This window comes from Dromaius novaehollandiae, chromosome 2 (genome assembly GCF_036370855.1).
Source record: "Dromaius novaehollandiae isolate bDroNov1 chromosome 2, bDroNov1.hap1, whole genome shotgun sequence".
Classification (NCBI taxonomy): Eukaryota; Metazoa; Chordata; class Aves; order Casuariiformes; family Dromaiidae; genus Dromaius; species Dromaius novaehollandiae.
Window position 1 is genome coordinate 54,413,760 of NC_088099.1, and position 20,206 is coordinate 54,433,965.

The window sequence follows — 20,206 nt, forward strand, 5'->3', positions numbered from 1 at the left end:
TTATTGGGAACCACTAAAAAGAATCTGGCCGTGTCTTCTTTACTCCCTCCCATGAGGTATTTATACACATTGATATGATCCCCCTGAGCCTTCTTTCCTCCAGGCTGAACAGTCCCAGCTCACTCAGCCTCTCCTCCTATGAGGGATGCTCTAGTCTGCTAATCATCTTTGTGGCCTTTCGCTGCACTCTCTCCAGCAGCTCCATATCTCTCTTGCACTGGGGAGCCCAGCCCTGGACCCAGTACTCCAAATGTGGCCTCACCAGTGCTGAGCAGAGGGGAAGTGTCACCTCCCTTGACCTGCTGGCAACTCTCTGCCTGATGCAGCCCAAGATACCCTTGGCCTTCTTTGCCATGAGGGCCCACTGCTGGCTTATGTTTGACCTGTTGTCTACCAGGACCCCCAGATCCTTCTCTGCAAAGCTGCTCTCCAGCTGGTCAGCCCCCAGCTTGTCAGATGTTTCTTTCAAAAGTCATAACTTAAAAAGTTAGACTGTGCATGGCCTAGCACAACTGAGCCAGAAGGAGGGCAAAACTCTCCCACTTCCTGAAAGTGAATGGCAGTGCAAGTGGTCATTTCTTCCAGGGGCTGTGGCTAGCGTTTCCATATTCTGTTGGAGTTTTGGGGTAAAAATGCACTCTCTCTGAAAGTGGCAAGTCTGCTGCTCTACTGTACTGTAACCTTCAGCTCTAGGAAACATTCTGAGTCATACCAGATGCTTCTTGTGAGCCCAGCATGGGACTTCATTCTCTTCCTCAGTCATAGTTCAGCTATTTCCCCATGGAGGGACTTTAGCCAGCCTTTCTGTTCTCAGGACCAGAAAGAACTTTTAAAGTAACAGGCCTATAAGGATCTAAGCACAAGATAGTAAAAGCCTACTTAGCATACTAGTAGGAGAGTTATCATGAAGAGAGAAGTAGTGAAGGTTGTTGTTTTGTTTTGTGTTTTTTTGTTTATTTTGTCCTCCATCCCTCCTTTTAAGTGCTTTTACGACTGCTATTGCATATTCAGGGAAGATTATAAACATGGTGTCAGAGTATTTTTGTCCCAAGAACTTTAATTCTCTGCAGTTTTAGAAAATGTTCCAGAACATTTCATTTTTCATTTTACCATATTCTTGTGGGTAATGTTGGTGAAGGCAATAAAATGCAGTTCTGGCACATCATGCTATTTATACGAAGGTTTGGCATTTTCCAAAGGCCTTTGGATAATACTTTTAGTGGTGTGTACTATAGGCTTATAGTGATACTGTGCAGCACAGTATGCTTTTTCAGAGGTCTACAAGGACCTTCATTTATTCAGAGTCACTGGAAAATATCATTTTTTGCATACTGTTTGTGAGGAAAGTGTGGATTCTGAGCTTTTTTAAAGAAGCTGGATATGCAAAGAAATGAAAATCAAATTACTCTTTGTCTTCGATATGTTGGATATTACCAACAATAATTATCACTTGAATTTAAAGCATCTTTTTCCCAACTTGACAGGACTCCTCTAAACAACTACTTTGGAAGGGTGCCTTGGCAATGTGGGGATGGATGTGGATATCTCGTATGTTTCTGTTTAATGATCTGTGAGTGCCAAGTCTGTATGTGGATCAGGGACAATGGCACTCCTCAGTAAAGGACTCCTAAGTAAAATTAGGACTCCTCAGTTTGTGCGTATCGTGAGTACTATACCCAAGAAATTTTATATCACATGCAGCTCTCAATCTTCAGTGAAGTTCCATATATTATCATTTCTTTCTTCTTGGCTTCAAGTTGCAGAACAGTCCACAGTTGACTCAAAGATGCAAAATAAGTCAGAGATGAGGATGAAATTTGAACCATTCATTCAAATGCCTACTACTGCAACCTCCTCTTCTACAATCTGCCAAGAATAACTGTGATATTCTCAAACAGTATGGCCAGTGCTCTCAATGATTTCCCTGCAGACAGCGTATGCCTGCAGTAGATTTCTGATTTGCTATGCACTGCTCACAGAAGATGAACTGTGAGTTCCCTTTCTGCTCCCACATTTCTAGGGTTTTTTGGAGCCAGTTCAGCAGTGTGGGAGTTCTTATACCATGGAGAAGTCTGCAGTACAAAGCATGTGTAGATTGACTACCACTTACTCTGGGTGCTTTCCTGCTTAACAGAGAAGTAGGTTGGGGCATTTATGATTTAACTATATGTTATGGACCCCCTTTTCAGATCCCTGATTTAAGGCAGTGTCACCAGTGTTATACTGTGTGGGAACAGCACAAAATAATGCAGGTATGGCTACCTAGCTACCTGGGCAGAAATAATCCATAGAGATGACTTTGGTTCATGAGAGAGGCTGTTGCCCAGGTAAGTGCTTTGAGTGCATACTCAATGGATGTAAGGACTTCTGTGTTTTTGGCAGCCTCCAAAATTATCTCCCTCATGAGTTACTTGCTATTTTATATTAATATCAGTAAATTCTGGAGGAAGAGAGAATGATCTCAAGCCTCAAAGCCATAAAAGGTCTCCAACTCTGAATACCAAGCTTCAATACTTCTGTAAGATTAAACATGCACACACAGACAAGACAGTTTACAATAGCAGCAGCATGAGCCTTTCTGTTGTATTTCAGAGTCTGGTTAATCTTCTGATCTTCTTACCTTGTGAAATGACTTCTGTACTTTGGGGCCATAAATAATGGAAACTCCTTGGGACCTTCGTAGGAAGAGCAGCCCAAAGAAACTTTCTTGTAATAAGGTAACTATTGACAGAAGCCACTGGCTTTTATTTTTCCTGTAAAAGAGGAAAAAGGAGGTCTAATTTTGGATCCAGAAAATGAATCCAGAGTTCTGTTGCTGAATTGTGAGCACTCCAATTTGAATATAGGAATCCAACTTGGCTGTCATGTAGAATTTGGCTTTTTTCATAACCAGTGCTAAATTAGGACAAAATTGTACTAAACCTCAGATTTTGCATACCAGTAAGTTCTCCTGAAAAGTCTGTCTCACAGGATGGTGGGACTGGAAATTAATCCTCCTCTTTAGGCAGATCCTTCAGGCTTCGGAGTTTTTAATGTGCAGCTAATCCCAGATATGGAGAACAAGCCCCTGCACTGCCCAATGCCTTTGTTTCCACCTATGTAAAATGAGAATAGTGATGTATTATCTCTAAGAACTTTTTTTAAAGTAAGTCCTTTGAAACCTACTGATGGAACAGGGAAGAGGAAAATGTTCTTGATGGAACAGGGAAGGGGAAAATGTTCCTGTTTTCCATCTGCATAGATCCATTGCTTGAAGGTACCAAAAGGTTTGAATAATGTGCTACATCGTATTTCTGTTGTGAAATGAGAAAACAAAATACTAAATGCAAAAAGACACAGTCCCTCCTAAGAAACACAGTTGTGTTTGGATTTTTGTATACTGCAAAGTAGAAGGCACTGCAGATGTTCAGCAAGTGACACCAAACATCTGCAATTTCAATCTCACATGGCATGAACTAGGGCTGCAGGATCCATTGCTGTGATCTTTTCTTCTTCTTTTTAATACTGCATGTAGCACAGGACTCATTTCTTTGCCCTTTGTGGGACTTGGAGCCTTTCCATAGTTTAATGTGAAAAAGAGCTGTTGCTGAAGGAGTGTACTCATCCAATTTGCTTTGAAGATGTGGAAGCAGTGCATGTCTCCTCCAGGGGTGTGTCCCACAGCTGCTGCCTGCCTTCGTTTTCCTGGATTTCCCTTTGCAATAGTTTGTGATTTTACACACCCAGTTAGCACCATCTCTAGCACACACCTTGCAGGCAGTATAAGCAGCATCAAAAGCAGTCACAGCAAGGCGTTCAGGACCAGGTGAGGGTTGAAAGGTTGCCTCTTCCATGGTGCTGGGCTCCAAATAACGTGCTTTGGAGAAGGAGGGCTCACAGGAAAGAAGAGCACTTCTTCCCTAGCTCGATGCGAACAGGTTTCAAAGCCTGCTTTTATTCTCTCTGTGTTCTTGGTAGTCTGATGTTTCCCTATATTGCACGTCTTCCCTCCCTAGTAGACTAGCATGTGAAATCCACTATTTTTTTCAAGTGCTATCCTATACAGAGATTACTGTAATATACAGAGCGCCACACTATGTACTGTAACTATACAGAGAGAAGTGTTGTATAGCAAGTGTCTGCTTTGTTCCATAGGCAAGCATGTGTACATGTGTACTACTCTTGTGACTGGGAAGGAGTTTTTTTAAAAGAGATGTCTAAACAAAAGTGTAAGGCACTGGGAAGGTATGACTGAGTTTAAAGGATGCTTGAGAGGATGGCTATGACACAGAGAGGAAAATAACATCTGCTATCTGCTATCCACTTAGAACAACGTGGGACAGAGCGTGGGATTATTTCCTTGTTACGCAAGTATCTGTGGTTTGACAAAGGATTTATCACTTATGTGTGTGCACAAATAATTATGTCAATTTGCTTAAGATAAAATACCTGTCCTTTCTAATCAGCATGCTGTTCTGTTCTTAAAGTAACATCAGTATCACATGGGAGCTGTCACCTAAACTCTGGTGGTGATAGGATTTTCTCTAATATAAAAGATGGTGAAACAAGAGGCAGGGATAGTTCACCATCATGGGAAAAATAACGTTTTTAGAAATCTTAATATATCCTTAGTAAATATATCCTTGGCAAAAATATCCTTAGTAAAAGATATCCTTAGCTGGACCACAACTTCACTGCATCACTATATGAGGGCAGAGTTAAGGCTGCCTGAGGTACCCTGTGTGTATTTCTGTAGCTGGTAAAATGGCTTTATTTATAAGTAACTTCCACTGTAGTCTTCCTGTGGGATTATTTCTGTATGAATGTAATTTTTTGATGTTTAAGCTTTTGATATGTATTCTCATTTTTTTTAAGCAAATGTTTTATTCTTGGAAAAGAATCACAATACCTTGGAAGAGCCAAAATCTCCATTAGTGGGCAGTACAGTAACTTGACAGTAATGCTTCATTGTCAGCAGAATTCCAAATTTTTAATAAAAAGCATATTTTTCTGTTGTTTGAACAGGCCCGTCAGTTTAGAGTACAGATATGCCCAGAGCCTCTGCATACATGCAGTTAGCGTCATAGAATCTATTTATTTAATTCAAAGGAGGAACGAAGAAGAGGCAGAATATGGAGTTATAGAGAAGAATTTTGAAATGTATCAATCACTGGAGGAGGTAAAAAAGAAAGTTACAGGCCTGCCAAAGATTTTTGAAAAGGGAAAATATTAGGACAGCACGTAAAAATCGGTTTTTAAATTTAACTAATGAAACACCCCCTAGTATCCCTCTAATACAACTATAGCAAGAAGAACTGTGAGAAATATAATTAAATATAAGAAGTAAACACAACTTGAAAAAAATACAGAAGCAAAGTCAAAGCTTGATGGGACATTGCCACCTCTCTCTCACTAGCCAGCCCCCCAGAGAAAGGTCCTCTCTGCTGCTACAGCCTTTCCCAGAACAGCCCTTTGACTCCCTCGGTGGCTTTGCCTGGAGTTTTCCGCAGGGCGCGCTAGCGGGAAGCAGTGACTGTGTTGGTTATCAAACAAACCAAGTACCTGTTCCCTGCTGATTTCAGAAGTGATGTAAAAAGACACGCCCCCCCCCCCCCAACCGAACTGCCAATCTGTCTAACTATGGTTAATATTAAGGCATTAAATTTGCCAGGAAGGAATTTCACAAGAAGAAAAATAATCAGTTTTGTTTTGATTGTTGACTAGGCTTGGCAGTTCTGCATATAGTTTCCTTTATTCTCATTTTTTCACTGTTATTTAACCTTAAAAATAATTAGCAACTATGGTTGATTAAGAAAACAACAGCAATCTGATGATTGCTCCTCAGCCAAACCTAGGGATTGAGCCCAACAGCTGTTACCAGCATTAAACACTCAGGAGAATAAGAATTACACAAGCAATTAGGTGTGTAATGAATCAGAGCACTGTTTCTGTTGAATGTGGCATGCTACCTTTTTTAGCAGACATCCATGCTGAACACTGCAGAAGACAGTGCTGATCCCAGCCATGCTGGAGATGTTTCACTCTGAAGCCTGCCTGGACGTCCTAGGCCATTTCGATGCCAAGGGCTAAGGGCACAGTGTCACTCACGTGAATATGGCTAAACTCTCTGCCCCCTCAAACTATGTGGCTGCCCTGCTGCCATATGGCATCTGGGGTGCCCTGGTCTCCCTTGTCCCCCAAACTGTGCCCTGGCTTTGCTAGGGATAGCGTGAGGCTTGTCATGAACGTGCTACTAATGAAAAAGCAGAGGGGACTGAGGGTGAGCCTATGCCCTGGTCTTGTTTAGTTGTTAATATAGATGTAGCCTGAGCGCTTGAACCTGTAGTTCTGGGGACGGTCCGTCATTTGGCACATTAGATTTTGGTGCCAGGAAATTGCATGACCTGATACGAGCACCTGAGGCAGCTTAACCACACTGGCTCCCTGCTGGGGCTGGCATCCCTCTGAGTAACCAGAGACTCTCGCGGTGAAAAACTGTCAATCTGTGCTCTCCAAACCAGAGGAAGTACCTCAGGTTTAGGATTCTATAATTCCTAAGGCAGGAAGTCAGTGAGCACTTTACCAGCCTGGCACTGGCAAGCAACCCTAAACACCCTGGGCTTAAAAAATAACTACATCTTAGTGGAGAGCAGTAAAATGTGTTTGGTCAAGGAGGCTAGCACAGCAACAAAAAAGATAATGAAATGGTATCTTGATAACTGACTCCCTCTGTGGAGATTATTAAAGACTGTCTTTGGGCTAATAATTTGCTACAGTAGCAAACAAGCATCTACCTCACTGTGAAATGAGACCTGCGCCTCTTAAATGGCAGGGGATATTGAACATTTCCTATTTTGTAGCAGTGCCTGTTAACCACAGAACAGGATGCTAGCAAAAGAGCACAGAATGCTGTGGCCAAAGGAAACTGTGTAAAGCTATTCAGTGTATTAAGTGGCAAGGTGACCCTATATGCCTGTACAAGGCCTTTTATCAGCTACGATGCCAAACAATGCCAAGGATGTTGTGCTAATCTGTTCCTTGCAGCCTATACAGCAACACCTGCTATTCTAAAAGATATTAAGGGACCTACCGTGGAACTGGAGCAAAGTAAAAGTACATTTTCACTAAGAAGGAAAGTTATTTCAAATGAAAACCACTGGGCTGTAAACACAAAAGTGTTATCTATTTGATACAAAGAAATTCTATTTATTTGCATTATGTGTATATGGATACATGCAGGGCAGATACCTTTTTCCATTAGCACTTATGTTGCTTATTTGTCACAGTGAATTTTTAGGTAAATTCATGTTGGGGGTTCACTGAGGGCAAAAATAATTAAAAGCGCATGAAAATGCCAAATAGAGCTATTACGTATAAGCGTATGGAAGGTCATGGCAATAGCCAGTGACTTTGACAAGAGGAAGTGCTCCTCTTTAAGGAGCACTGTTGACTGTGCAGAAACAAGCTTGTCCGTGTTTCAAAGGACAATAATTCTCTCTCCTAGTTTTGTATAAAGCACTCCCAGTGACTCTGAAGTATCTTGCAGGCATTAGAGCTCCTGCACACTTTGGTCAAGGTGCTCCTTTTGCAGGCCGTACGTATGGGGAAGGTTTCTGGGAAAGCAGGCTGATACTTATCCTTTTTCTAAAGACAATTTTTAGTCCCCAGCAAGGGAGATTAACACAAAAACCTCATTCGTGACTTTCAGCCCTTCATATCTGGAGACTTTATGCCTCTCAATGACCCTACCTTGTCCTCTCGGGACAGTGGGTGTGCTCCTGCCCAGGGACACCCACGGGCCCCAGGCAGAGCACCCCCAGGGGAAAGCAGGGGGATGGAGGGCCTGATTTTCAAGGGGCTGAGTGAGTGCATCGTCTCCACACCCTGTCCCTGCCTTCCAATGATTTCCCTTGGAGCAGCAGATGCTCAGCATTTCTGAAAGTGAGCCGTTACGAGTTTGCAGAACCATTTAGGCATTTTTTGCATATGCAGAAACTGCCAACTGTGAATCTGCCCTCTTTTGCCAGTTATGTTTTAGGCCTGTGCCAAATGGGCTTGCATTCTGGGTGAGCTAACTTTAAATATAGTGGTGACATACACAGTAGCAGTTTTGCTTCGGGCCATGTTAGGAGCTTTGCTCCCAGCCACATTTTGCGGTGATTGCATCATACGCAATGGAAGAAGATGGTGGTTTTAACAAGTGTCCAGGGGATTTCCTAGCATAAAACCTGCTCAGTTATGCTGCATCACCCCTGCTCCTTTATAGATCTCTTAAAGTCTGGCATTTAGTAATGCTGCCATTGAGAAAACAGGCATATAGTTGCTGAAAGAAGGAAGAGGCTGGAGAGAGGGCACCGTCTCATCCCTTGCATGGCAGGGCACATGCTCACTGCCTGCCAAACTCCTCCATTTAAGGCTGCTGCTGCTACTGGCTTTTGTTGTTATTATTTTTGTTATGTTTATTATTACTGTTATTAAACTGGTATTTTCCAGGGAATAAGAAGCCTATATTCTGTGTTGCATTTGCAACAAAATTGTTGCAAATGGTGTTTGTCTTCTCCCACTAGTGTCTTGGTTCTCTCTGTTTCTTGGTTTTTATTCCACCTCCCTGCTGCTGTGTGGTTCTCTCCTGGGTACAGATGAGACTTTTCTGCCTCAGCACTGCACATTAAAAAAGAGCTGAACCCTTTGGATTTGGCAGCAGCAAAGTATTTAACTCTTTTACCATTTAGCACAAGCTGCTGTGGCATTGACCTCCATGTGGGGGAAAAAAAAAAAATAAAGAGGATTCCAAAGCTGAGAGAGGTATTTGTCAAACCTTCTCTTGCTTATTTGTTTCTGGGTGTTGTTCTGCAGGTCCTGCGTGACGGACATGTGTGAGTGTCCAGTTCATAAAAACTGCTACTGTGAGTCCTTCCTGGCCTATGCCCGAGCCTGTCAGAGGGAAGGCTTGAAAGTCCAGTGGATCCCTGAGCAGAACTGTGCAGGTAAGTGTTTTCGGATTGCTTCGTTGCAACCCAGTGCATAGGCTAAATAGGGCATTATCCTGGTACTGGTGGAGGAAGGTCAGAAACGAAAAACTGTTTAGAAAGGCCTGGAATTATGTCAGCAGTGAGTTTAAATTGTGAACTATGGAGAAACACCCTACTAGGAAAGTTTTTCAACCAGCAAATATTAGAAATGTTTATTTCATTGCAAAATTTTCCACCTCTGATGCCAGTTGTCCTAATTTTTTTCACTTCCAGGAAGAAGCATGCGTCTTTTTCATTCAGAATATGTAAATAGTTGGTTACCAATAATGTTTAAATTCCTTTGCCCTCCTGTCAAAGCACAGTTACATCTTCAGAGACAACATATATATGTGATTATAATAGGTACAATGAGGGAAGAAGAGAGAATGTTTTTAATGGGAATATTAAAATGCTGAATTGCATTAATTCTGGTGCTTGGGCAAGATTCCCCATGTGATTAGTACTGCATTAATTGCAAGTAATTGTAATTGTTTCCAAGAGAAGTGGTGGTCTGTGGTCATGGGCACTTGAAGTAAAATGCAATATTGCAGATGAGTATTTCCCCTGATGATGGTCCTGTTAATTTAGGACACTCTGTAATGGCATCAGTTTGTCTGGACATGTATTCAGATTTATGTAAAGCAATTGATAGTAGTAAAAAAAATGAGAGAAGGATATTCTATGCTGGTTAAAGAGCTATTGCTCTGTGGTCCATTTCGGTGACTGTATGTGGCTAACGGTCTACTCTCTCAACTTTAATTTCCTTTTATGTTCAAGTCACATTAGCAAGAGTGGGTGAGCGCAAATTATATTTGACTGACTGTTCCTGAAAGGCTTGATTTTTTCTTACAAAGGAACAGAACTATCCAAACAGGGTGTCACTAAATGAATACTGTTCAAGGATGTGTTCTCAAATAATATTAATGACATATGTAATTTCAATCTATTGATTCAGTAGCTAGTAGATCAGAACAGAACCCAAAACAAGCAACCTGAATGCTTTTTACTGTATTATTTCTGACCAAAGCACCTCAGACCAGGACCCCACTGTGGCAGATGCCATACAACACAGAATGAAAACTCCAGTCCCTTGCCTTAAGGGGTTTATGCTAGTGTTGGCATATCATGACTTCACTAATTGAGGCTTCCTTTCACAATTTTTCTGGTATTTTGCCAAAGAGAAGAAAACTTTCTAAGGCAAAAAAAGTCCTTGAGAGAACATTATGAAGGAATTTAAGCACGCATCTTCCATTAAACCTAATGGAAGAAGTGCTTAAATCCACTTGAGTTTTTTAATCTCAGTGCAGACTTCTAGAGAGGAAGGGGAAATCTTATTTAGCAGAAAATGTAGATATGCTGTATGTGGTGAAGTACCCTCAAAACACTTTGTTTAGCATCCAGTGTCAAATGAGTAGCACAACATTCTGTAGTAAATGGTATGGTAAGTGTTAAATTTTTAAAGTGCATCCACTACAGTTCTTACCTTACCAATGGCCAGGATCATGGTTTTAATCTTTAACTCACTTTTTTCCCCAAAAAAACTTGTAGTTACAATTATCATGTCCTAATTATGGATAAAAGTTTCAGGGTATGGAACAATATATCCATCATAAAACTTCAGCGTTCTGTGACTTTCATTTCCTGTTTGACATTTCATAGCTGGTGGGATACTTGGAAGAGCTGTGTTTCTGATGAAAATGGAGTATACTTATTAGTAAAGTTAGGTTTTAATTATTCTTTTGTGTGTTATAAAACCAGATCTTGTGTAGTTGCCAGTTCCCCTACCCTGACTGCTGTATGCTTAGCTCATTCTTCATAATCTTCAGAAAGCTTGCGTTGTCTGGACAGCCAGCCAAACGGGATGCTCAGGAGGCTAAATTATATGTCCTGTTCTCTGCATGTTCTTCCTCCTCCCTCAGCTCGGCAGTGTATCCTCCTCTAACTCATCAACTAAATACTGCAGCACAAGGTTTGGTGTACTTTGGGGCTAGCTTGGTAAGGAGAGTCTCAGCTGTCATCAAACAGGATGGGTGAAGAGAAGAAGCTGATGAATAGTGAAAAGGGAGGAGGTTATTCTAGGAAAGGGTTGGTGAGAACCACATGGGGAACTTAGAGGGCTTGGAAGCGAATCCAGGTTTCCACGGAAAGTAGTGGAAAGTGAGCACTATTATGATGGATACAGGAAAAAAAATGATACACGAAGGAGAAGAAAAAAGCAGGAGAGTCAGGGAGCAGGAAGGAAGAAATAAGAGAAAACAGTATGAGATAGGGAATATATATGACATAGGGAAAATAAAGGTTACAAATTGAAGGAAGAGGTAAGAGACAGTAAGAAGATAGAAAGGAAGATTTTTTTCAGCCCAAGAAAGGATAAGAAAGCAGTTTATGAGGAGGAGGAGTTAAGTAAACTGAGGGGAAAGGCCTTGTCCTGTAGTAATTTAACATTGAAATTCTGAGGGCAATGAGGCTGATGGCAGAAGGCAATAACTCTTGCCACAGGCATGACTACACAGACAGAAAGGAAAAGCAGGGATGAACAACAATAAAGTGTGAAGTACTGATGGGAGCAGTGAGGAGGGGCTGGCATGCTCCAACAGCCTCCTAAAATCGGAACAATTTTCTTCTCTGATCTCTGTGTGGTTAGTTGAACTAGAGAAGGATGAGTCTAGATCTGATTATGTCTCTTCTCTCCTGGATCCTCTCTCTCCTGCTGTGGAGTTTTCTGTCCAAAGTCACTCTTACCCCTGTTACATTTTGCTTTCCTTTAATCACTTTAATCTGTGTGAATAAGTATCAGAGGGAGGAGGGCTATTTTGACTTTTCAGTGGAAACTTCTCAAAACCTGAAAGTTGAAAACATCGACACAGCTGCATTGCTAGGAGGTCAGAGTCCAGATCTATTACCTTCTCCTGCTCCATGTTAAAGGACATTTTGTGAGCTGCAGGCACCATGAGTGACATCTAGCTTGTGAATCCTAAGAAACACCTGGAAAGGACAAGCTGTGTGACACCAACAGAAAAAGCAGCATGAGATATTGATGCACAAATGTCACCTCAGAAGTTTCAGTGGAATCAGATTTACCAGATGCCATCTCACAAGGGAAGCCTCACAAAGCTCCCCCTTTGATATTTCAGCTTTTGTGTTGGGGAAGAAGAACTGTTGCTAAGTAATTAGGATCGTGTCTACCAAGAGGCACAGACAGATACAAGCCTTCTCTGTGAAGGTGCCAAACTGGCTGGAATAAACCGGCTCTGGTTTGAAAACTGTATAGCCTTATTAGGCAGGGTTTATTAGCTCAGGCACAGGGCTGTATTTATGACTATATGGCTTCTGGACCGGAGCTGGCTACCATCCCGCCAGCTCAGAAAGCGGTCTGAGGAAGCTCGCGTCTGTCATGCCAAACACATGTTCTAGAAGAAGAGTGGAAAAATCCTGTTGGGACTGGTAACATTGCAAAACGCAGTATTATTAGTAACTTTTGTACTTTTTTTTTTTTGTGCTAGTGCACTAAGTTATTACTAACAGAGCTCAGTGCTTTAAGAGAGGAATTTGCCTCAAAAGACGGGTGCAAAGGCTTCACTTCTGTTTTCCATGTTTACATGGTCCTGATTCATTTCAGCAGTCCCCGGGAAGCCTACTGCAGAATGTCTTTATTTTTATTTTTTAAACTGTTGATGAAGTGGAATGTTCTGGATCAATCACACCACATGTTAACAGCTGAAGCACTCAACAATAAAAACCATCCAGGGAACTGAAACAGCAGCCATTGTGCTTTTTTTCCCCATTTTTCCCTAGACAGTAGGTTAATACTGCCATTATACGCCGACTGCAGTGGCAGGTCAAGCCCTCGTATGTTCTCCATGATGCTGTCTGAAGGGGAAGGAGGTGTTCTGCCGCGCAGAGGGGCATCTATCCACGTGGAGCAGAGCAGGCAGAGCTGGGGAGCACGTACGGATGCTGTGGCGGCGGAGGGCAGCCTCTACTATATTCTCATTTCCTCTGGGGCAGAGATGAGGAAGTGGAAAGGAGACCTGGAGCCAACTTTCCTCCAACCCACCAGCTGAGGCACCAAACAGGGCTCAAATGGAAAGAAAGGGCTAGCTACGAGCACAGTAGAGCTTTGGGGGAGAAATCTCTACTGCCTAAAAACTTAAGTGTGCGGAGCTTGCTGCATGGAAATTGCATGTACTGGAGCCTGATGTTTCAGTTTTGTGGTTAGTCCATTTGAGACCCTTTGAAAGGAAACTCAGTTTCAGAGAGGAGGGAGCAACGCTTCTGGTGAACAGGTCCCTTAAGATACTACATGCTGTGCATGGACAATCACTATCAGTCTTCCAACCTCTCAGTCCACTCTTCTAGACAATTGATACATTGTTTCCAAAGCCTTTTGAAGCTGCAGGCATTTCGGTTTCCACTCTTACAGAAATTCAATCTCCATTTTAACACACTATGTAAGTGCAGAGTTTGTAGCAAATCTAATGTTTTACTGTATGATTAACGTTGCTTGCATGTTTTCCCACCTTCTAAATTTCCCTTTTCTTCTACATTTCATTTTAACTTTTCCTTTTACATTTCTTCTCTTCTTTAAATGCAGGAAAGTTATAATGCAGGGTAAGATAGAAATGTAAGGCTGGAAAAAAATCCCCGAAAGACCTATGCCCACAGGCAGAATAAGCATATCTAGAACACTGCTGAAAGATGTTTGTCCAACCTATTTTTAAATGCTGTTCAATGAAAGATGTTTTACAGACTTCTTGGGCAGTTTGTTTTAGTGCTTTCTCATGCTTAAAGCTAGAAAGCTTTTTTTAATTTCCTAATATCTATCCTAATATTCAGCTGCTAATTCTGTGCAACTCCAAGAGTGTTTTCTGCTGTACTATCCAATATTTCCAATTTTTTTTTCTCCTTTAATCTCTGTGTTCTGAGATCTTTGTATGCATTCTTTCCTAAATTCTTTCCTTGCTCAGGCCTGCTTTATGCAAATGTATAAATGCCATAAAATTTGCAAGAAGTAAAACTTGCAGGAAGCTGATGCTGTTATGAAGTTCACTTTGTACAGCTGAAGAGGAGCCCTTTAAATATGATCTCTGAGTACTTAGACTTCTATCCTTCATGATACACTCATATAAGCTCTAGTATTTTAATCAGCTTACATGCATATTTTCTCTTTATGAATAATCGCAGCACAGTAATGGCATTTTAAGGCCAATGTTTAATGACATTCTTCTGTCTATAACCAAACTGCTCTTAACAAAATCTGGATCTTCCATCACTCTGCAAATGGAAGAAACCTTTTTAGTACAGCCATTTCACTGTAAATAGCAAGAGATCATCCTGGATGCTTGAGATCGTGTTTCCATATATAAGCTATCTGATCAGTACTTGTTTTTGCCATCAGCACAGCTGTTTGAAAGAATAACGGGCTTTTATTCACTGTCGAGCCATGTATTATTCTCCGTACTGAAATGGCAGGATATAAAATGTTAAGAGTTTAAATATTGATCTGGTGGGGGTATAGTGCTTTTAGGTGAGCCCTCGGTGGTCTTTATGTTGGAAATCTATTGTACTGTTAGCTGCATAAATCAATGAATAGACACTACAATCATTAAGTACAAGAATCATCATTCTCAGTGATTCCTTGATAAAGTAGCATAAAGCATGGAAATCATTGGGGTTTTTTTTTAAGAAATGGAGCTGCTGAATAAACTGCATTGTTTTGATTTGCCACAATATGTAATACTGAAAGTATAATTTTAGGAAGATACGGCGAATGACTTCCCCTTTTTGTTCTTCTTTCCTTAATAGTGGAAATAATAATTGTCTGTCTTTGTAAATGTTTCAGAAATCTTTGATAAAAGGCATCATACTAAATAAATAAACAATGCTAAGCCTTAAATACAAAGCATAGATCTGCTTCTGGATAGAAACCTTCCTAAAGTTTTGGGGACTTGAGATCTAGATCTACATTTCTATGCTTTATATACAGTCAGCTGTGTTAAAATTCTCAAAATCTTGAAGACTGTTAGGAAATTAGATTTTGATACCTTTATATCTGCCATGTAAAGTAGCATTGCATTTAATGTAGTCAAATCTCTTTACAAAAACCATTTTCCTCTGGATGATCATAATACCAAAATGTGCTTTCAGATATTTGCAATAGAAAGCAAACAGATATTTAACTTTCTGTATGTGACTTTGTGTAATACTAATTTTTTTTTCCTTTTAACTGCCTTTCAGCAACTCAGTGTAAACACGGTGCAGTTTATGATACCTGTGGTCCTGGATGTGTCAAAACATGTGACAATTGGAATGAGATTGGCCCATGCAACAAGCCCTGCATTGCAGGGTGCCACTGTCCAGCAAATTTAGTTCTTCACAAAGGAAGATGCATCAAGCCAGTCCTATGTCCACAGCGATGACATTAATTCTCTCCCCACGGACACTAATGCGGGTGTCACCCACACCTTTGAAGCTCACAGCCGGTGAAGGACTGCAGCTGTTTGTGTATGAATTCGGCAAAGTACACACCTACTCGGAGTGTAAATATGCTCCTGTTTGTGTATTTATGTGTGTTTATGTATACACACATGAGCATCTATAAAGATACATTCAAGTATACTGTGTGTATGTAGATATACATATCTATACACAAATGCCCTAAACATAAGTACAACCCATATATTTATATATATATGTACACACACACAAATATACATCATTTCTATATATCATAGAAGGATGAATTATTATATGTATATTTTTTGCTATAAAGTTTATGTATTATTATTTCTAGGATGCTAATCTGCAAGTCATGTGAGTTATTGTAAAAATAAACCAGGTGTTTTTAATATAATATAGTGGCATGAAAAGATTGGATGACTTTGCCATTGCATAAGTTTGTCGTTTCCAAGGAAACTTTTCTAGGGCCATAGCATTGCCAGACTGGATTAGTTTCAACACAGAACCTGGATTTACAGTTGTACCGGAAACACATTTCTCTGGAGATGGAGGATTTATCTAGGAATATTTCATGTGTACCTTAGAGCTGCATAGTGATTGGTGACAGTGCTTAATCATGCAGAGAAAGCTAGAGATCGGCTTTTATGCTTTACTGAAATTACTGTGCAAAAGGATTTCCAAAGCTGATTGGCCAGCTGCCAGCCCAGAGATATTTCTTTCTGGAACGGCACTAAAGAGTCGGGGGCAGATTTTCAAGTGTTCGGCACCCAGCAGCTTGCTTTGAAAATTTGACCACTTCCCATTTCATATCCTAATACTCCTTCTATGCTGTTGTGCTTGGCAGTAGCTGTGAATACACAATAAGGAGCTTGAAGAAAATATTCATGTACATTTTAGCCCCTTTAACACATTCTAAACTGCTGGGTTTGTTCCATATTTCCCCAAAATATTATGCAAAAAGCAAATCCCACTGTGAATTGGAGTTTTTGATTTCAGTGCGCCTTAAAACATGAAATAATGCTGGGTTTAGTAATTCATTTAATTTATCAGCATGGTTAAGAAGAAAGACAAATTCTCCCTTTCAGAAAAACAGAAGAGAATGTCAAATGCTAATTGGAGAACTGCAGTTTATTTCCTTACTGGTCTTTTGCTTGAGGTTTACGAACATGTGGGCTCTGTGAAGTTTGCTTGACTTTTGAAGTCTCCCAGGGGAGAAGCAATAATATGGGATTTCATTAGAAACTGTTAAAAAAGCCATACAACTTTCTCAAGCCTGAAGGAAGAGGGGGTTATTTTTCTTCCACTGGAAAACCTCATGTAGAGCCTGATGGAATGTCCTCTGGAGATGACAGAAATCTTTGGGCATCTGATTTAGGTTTACAATGAAGTAATATCCTCCCACACAGCTACTTCCATTATGCCTCGCATTGAAATTGCTCATTGTAACACTTTGAACAGATTTCTTCCTTAATTCTTCACACTCCGGGAAGCTTCACAAAGTCTGAGTTTACAGTGTGTGAGTGGGTGTGACACACTTGGGTTATACAACATGTCTGTGATCATCTCATAGGAGAAGATGTTGAGGAAGTGTGGTTAGCTTAGGCACCACACTCTCCAAAATGCTGTACCACCACAGTGTTAAAAAGAGCTGGGCAAATAATGCCAGGAGCGTTCCACGGATGTTTGTCCAAATCCTAAATAAATTCAGCTTGATCTTTTTATGTCCCTTTTGTGTTCATTTTCTCGGAACAATCAAATAATTCAGTTTTACTGGCAGAGAGGATTTCAAAGCCACATATACAAGTGCACTGGGAAGCAGAATTGCAAATGTGCAGATCCCATCAGAGCAGGAAACTGAAAGAGTTTTATGTTGCTCATGTGATAATTGAATGGAGACGCTGAAATTTAGAACAATTGCAACTGGTCCACAGAGTTAAAACATAAAATGGCAGTCATTAAAATAATTTAAAGCATCAGTTAGATGGAAGAACATTACTGTCTGCTTGAGCTTTCTATGCTGAGATATGGGGTCTAAAACATTAAGAGGCTTATTTGCCCAGCTCTAGTTTAAGATAGATTTTTGGTACTTACTAATCAGTATTCCTAAAATAAAGATACATGCAAAGTGTTTAACCATAACACAGATGGAAAGTTCATAATGAATTGCATGCATGAACAGTGTAAAGAACTGTCTTTCCTTTTTCTTTTCCTGGCTAATGACTGTGAGTGAAAGAGGAAGGGGAGCCCTCCAGCTCTCAGTCCGCTGATTGCATTCAAGCAATGCTAACTGATGTCCAGTGAAGAGGTAACTGAAACTATCATCTGTAGTATGAACTTTTTTTTCTCAATCCTAAAATGGTTCAGTTTGAAACCTGACCTACATGTCATCTCAAAATGAGGACTCATTCTTCAGTTTGGTTTTGGAAAATCTACCGAATTAATGGCAACCCCTTGCTTTTTGCTTTAATGATGTGGCCTGCAGAAGACAGGAAAGTGGTTTTACCTCTAATCTGTTTGATTGTGCCTCTGTGGTGCTGACAGCTTTTTCCTCCAAACTCCAAAGCTATCAAGGGAATGGTAGGGCTATAGTCTGCCTAGTTCACCTGTATCCTCTGAGGCAAAGGAGTTCTGCTTTTCTAGAGACTGCCCCCAAACTTCAGCTTGGCACAGGCTTTTTATCTGTATTTGTAATTACCCTGTGCCCAGCTGAGCTGTTCAGACCAGATCAGTCCCGGGTGTGGCTGTCTCACGCCTCTCTCCTGTTTGTCCTTCTTCTTCCAGACTGTTCAGAGGTTGAAAGTCTAGCCCAATAACATCAATAACAGCATTACCAGCACTGGCCTCAGAGAGTTTGGGTTGCAGCCCATCTTCGTCCTTCAAACAGCATTCTTTCTAATTCTGCTTTCTTGGCTCATGCAATATTATTCCTAGGATGCTAAAACTGGAAGCTTCCTGCATATCATCAGGGGTTTATTTTTGACAAAATTCTCTGATAATGCAATTTTAGCATGCTCTGGCAATAATGGTTTTTTTAATAATAGCATAAGGTTGATAATCTGTATGGTATATTCACCACACAAAATTGATGGTTGTATAACTTTTGGTCTTGTTTATGTTTATGTCAATATGTTCATATGACTTTATGTTAGTTCATAAGGTGAAAGGAACAGATTCCAACCGGAGGGTGATCCAGAAGGAAAGTCTGAGAAACAGTGCTGTAATCCAGTGGATGGAGTCAAGGAAAGACTTGTATCAATAGCTTTGCCATTAACCTGCTGTGTGTTCTCTGGCAAGTCATTTAATATTTTGTACTTCATTGGGGAAATAAGGCATTCATATTTATGCATCTTTTTAAAGTTTATGGATAAGAAATCTTTTAAAATGCTAGACAGCACTGGAGGAATGTCAGCTGGTATTTTACCACTCTTCTCAGGTCTGCTTTGTATCAGGTTGTCCCATATCTCCCATATCATTGTCACTTCAAAGCTAGCTTTTTGCTGCCATATGTGGAGGTAGAATACATATACCTCCTCCCCATTTACTGTCAATTGTGTATATTTTTGTCAGAAATATTGTGGTTTGTAAACCATGGAGATAAAACTTAGCCAAGCAGAGTAATTTGGGTTGTAGCCAGAAGACTCTGCAGGTACTCCCAGGTCTTCCAAGAACACTTCTTCTTTTACAGATTTAGGTATACACTGAAGCTACTTAGAGCAAAAACAAAAAGATTCTTAATATCTTTACCAAATGTGACCCTATCCTTACATCACATTAGTAGATTCTCGTAGATAACCTAAAAGAAAGAACTGCTTCTCATCAGAAGTTTTGCTTCTTTTGAACACAGGATTCAAATCCAGTTCGACACTGCTTAGCCTCCCATTGATAGAACTTGACATTTGCAAAAGCTGGACTGATCCTTGAAGTGACCGTATAGAGTTGGGTTTTTTGGTTTTTGTTTTTTTTTTTTTTTTGTCCTTCATTAAAATAGGACAAGGTAAGATCAGAGATTAATAGCTCATACATTTGCAGCTGGACAAGCTGAAGAAGCAGATTTAGTGAACTGAGTAAAAGCAGTGAGATGTTTCAGGCATTTTGGGAAGCGTCCTGACTAATGGGACATTATGCCAAGATTTCAGTATTTGACAAACAGGAACTGGGAAGTGGACTTCATTACGTACATATTCTTATGAATCAAATGTTGAGATCAGAATAGAACAGAGTATGTTGAGATCTGAATACATCCATAATTAAAATAAAATTATGAGGTACTATTCCTACTTTTGGTCACAACTCCTAAGTCACAGTAGAACAAGTCACCTAAGTTAAGGAAAATGATTTTATTTCCTGGGCTGAGATTAGGCAAACTTCTGGAGAATTCAGAAAGGGGGTCCCTCATGCTTCCACTAACAAAACAAAGCCATTTCATATTCCTCCATGATGTATGTTTTAGTGAACATGCATCAATTCCCCAGTCTACAATAGCGTGAGCAAAGGCTACAAATGCACATTTATAACTGTCTTGTTCCTGGCTTTGAGATACAATTGCAAGTTTTACTAACTACTAAGAGCACTCAAGTTTTTTTTTTATTTCCAACAATGCCTTTTTATCAGGCAACAATGTTGCTGAATGTCAAGCAGTATTTTAAAAATTCTAAGGAATGTTAAATATGAAATGTGACATTTGCATAGCTATTTGCATGACTTTACCCTTTTTATTACGAGTTTTTCTAGGCCTGCATCAAGGAGCAAGCTGGCTG

General features: G+C 40.4%; 1 protein-coding gene across 5 annotated transcripts in view; it reads left to right on the top strand.

Moving 5' to 3' along the window:
* BMPER (BMP binding endothelial regulator) overlaps positions 1 to 17,170 on the top strand; it is a 166,202-nt gene extending 149,032 nt beyond the window's left edge. For all 5 annotated transcript variants that reach the window (XM_026100779.2, XM_026100780.2, XM_026100777.2 and 2 more), the window contains 2 exons: positions 8,836 to 8,966; positions 15,228 to 17,170. In XM_026100779.2, coding sequence (XP_025956564.1) covers positions 8,836 to 8,966; positions 15,228 to 15,409 — 313 coding nt within the window. In that variant the 3' untranslated portion in view covers positions 15,410 to 17,170. The remainder of the gene's footprint in view (positions 1 to 8,835; positions 8,967 to 15,227) is intronic.
* The last annotated feature ends 3,036 nt before the right edge of the window (positions 17,171 to 20,206 follow it).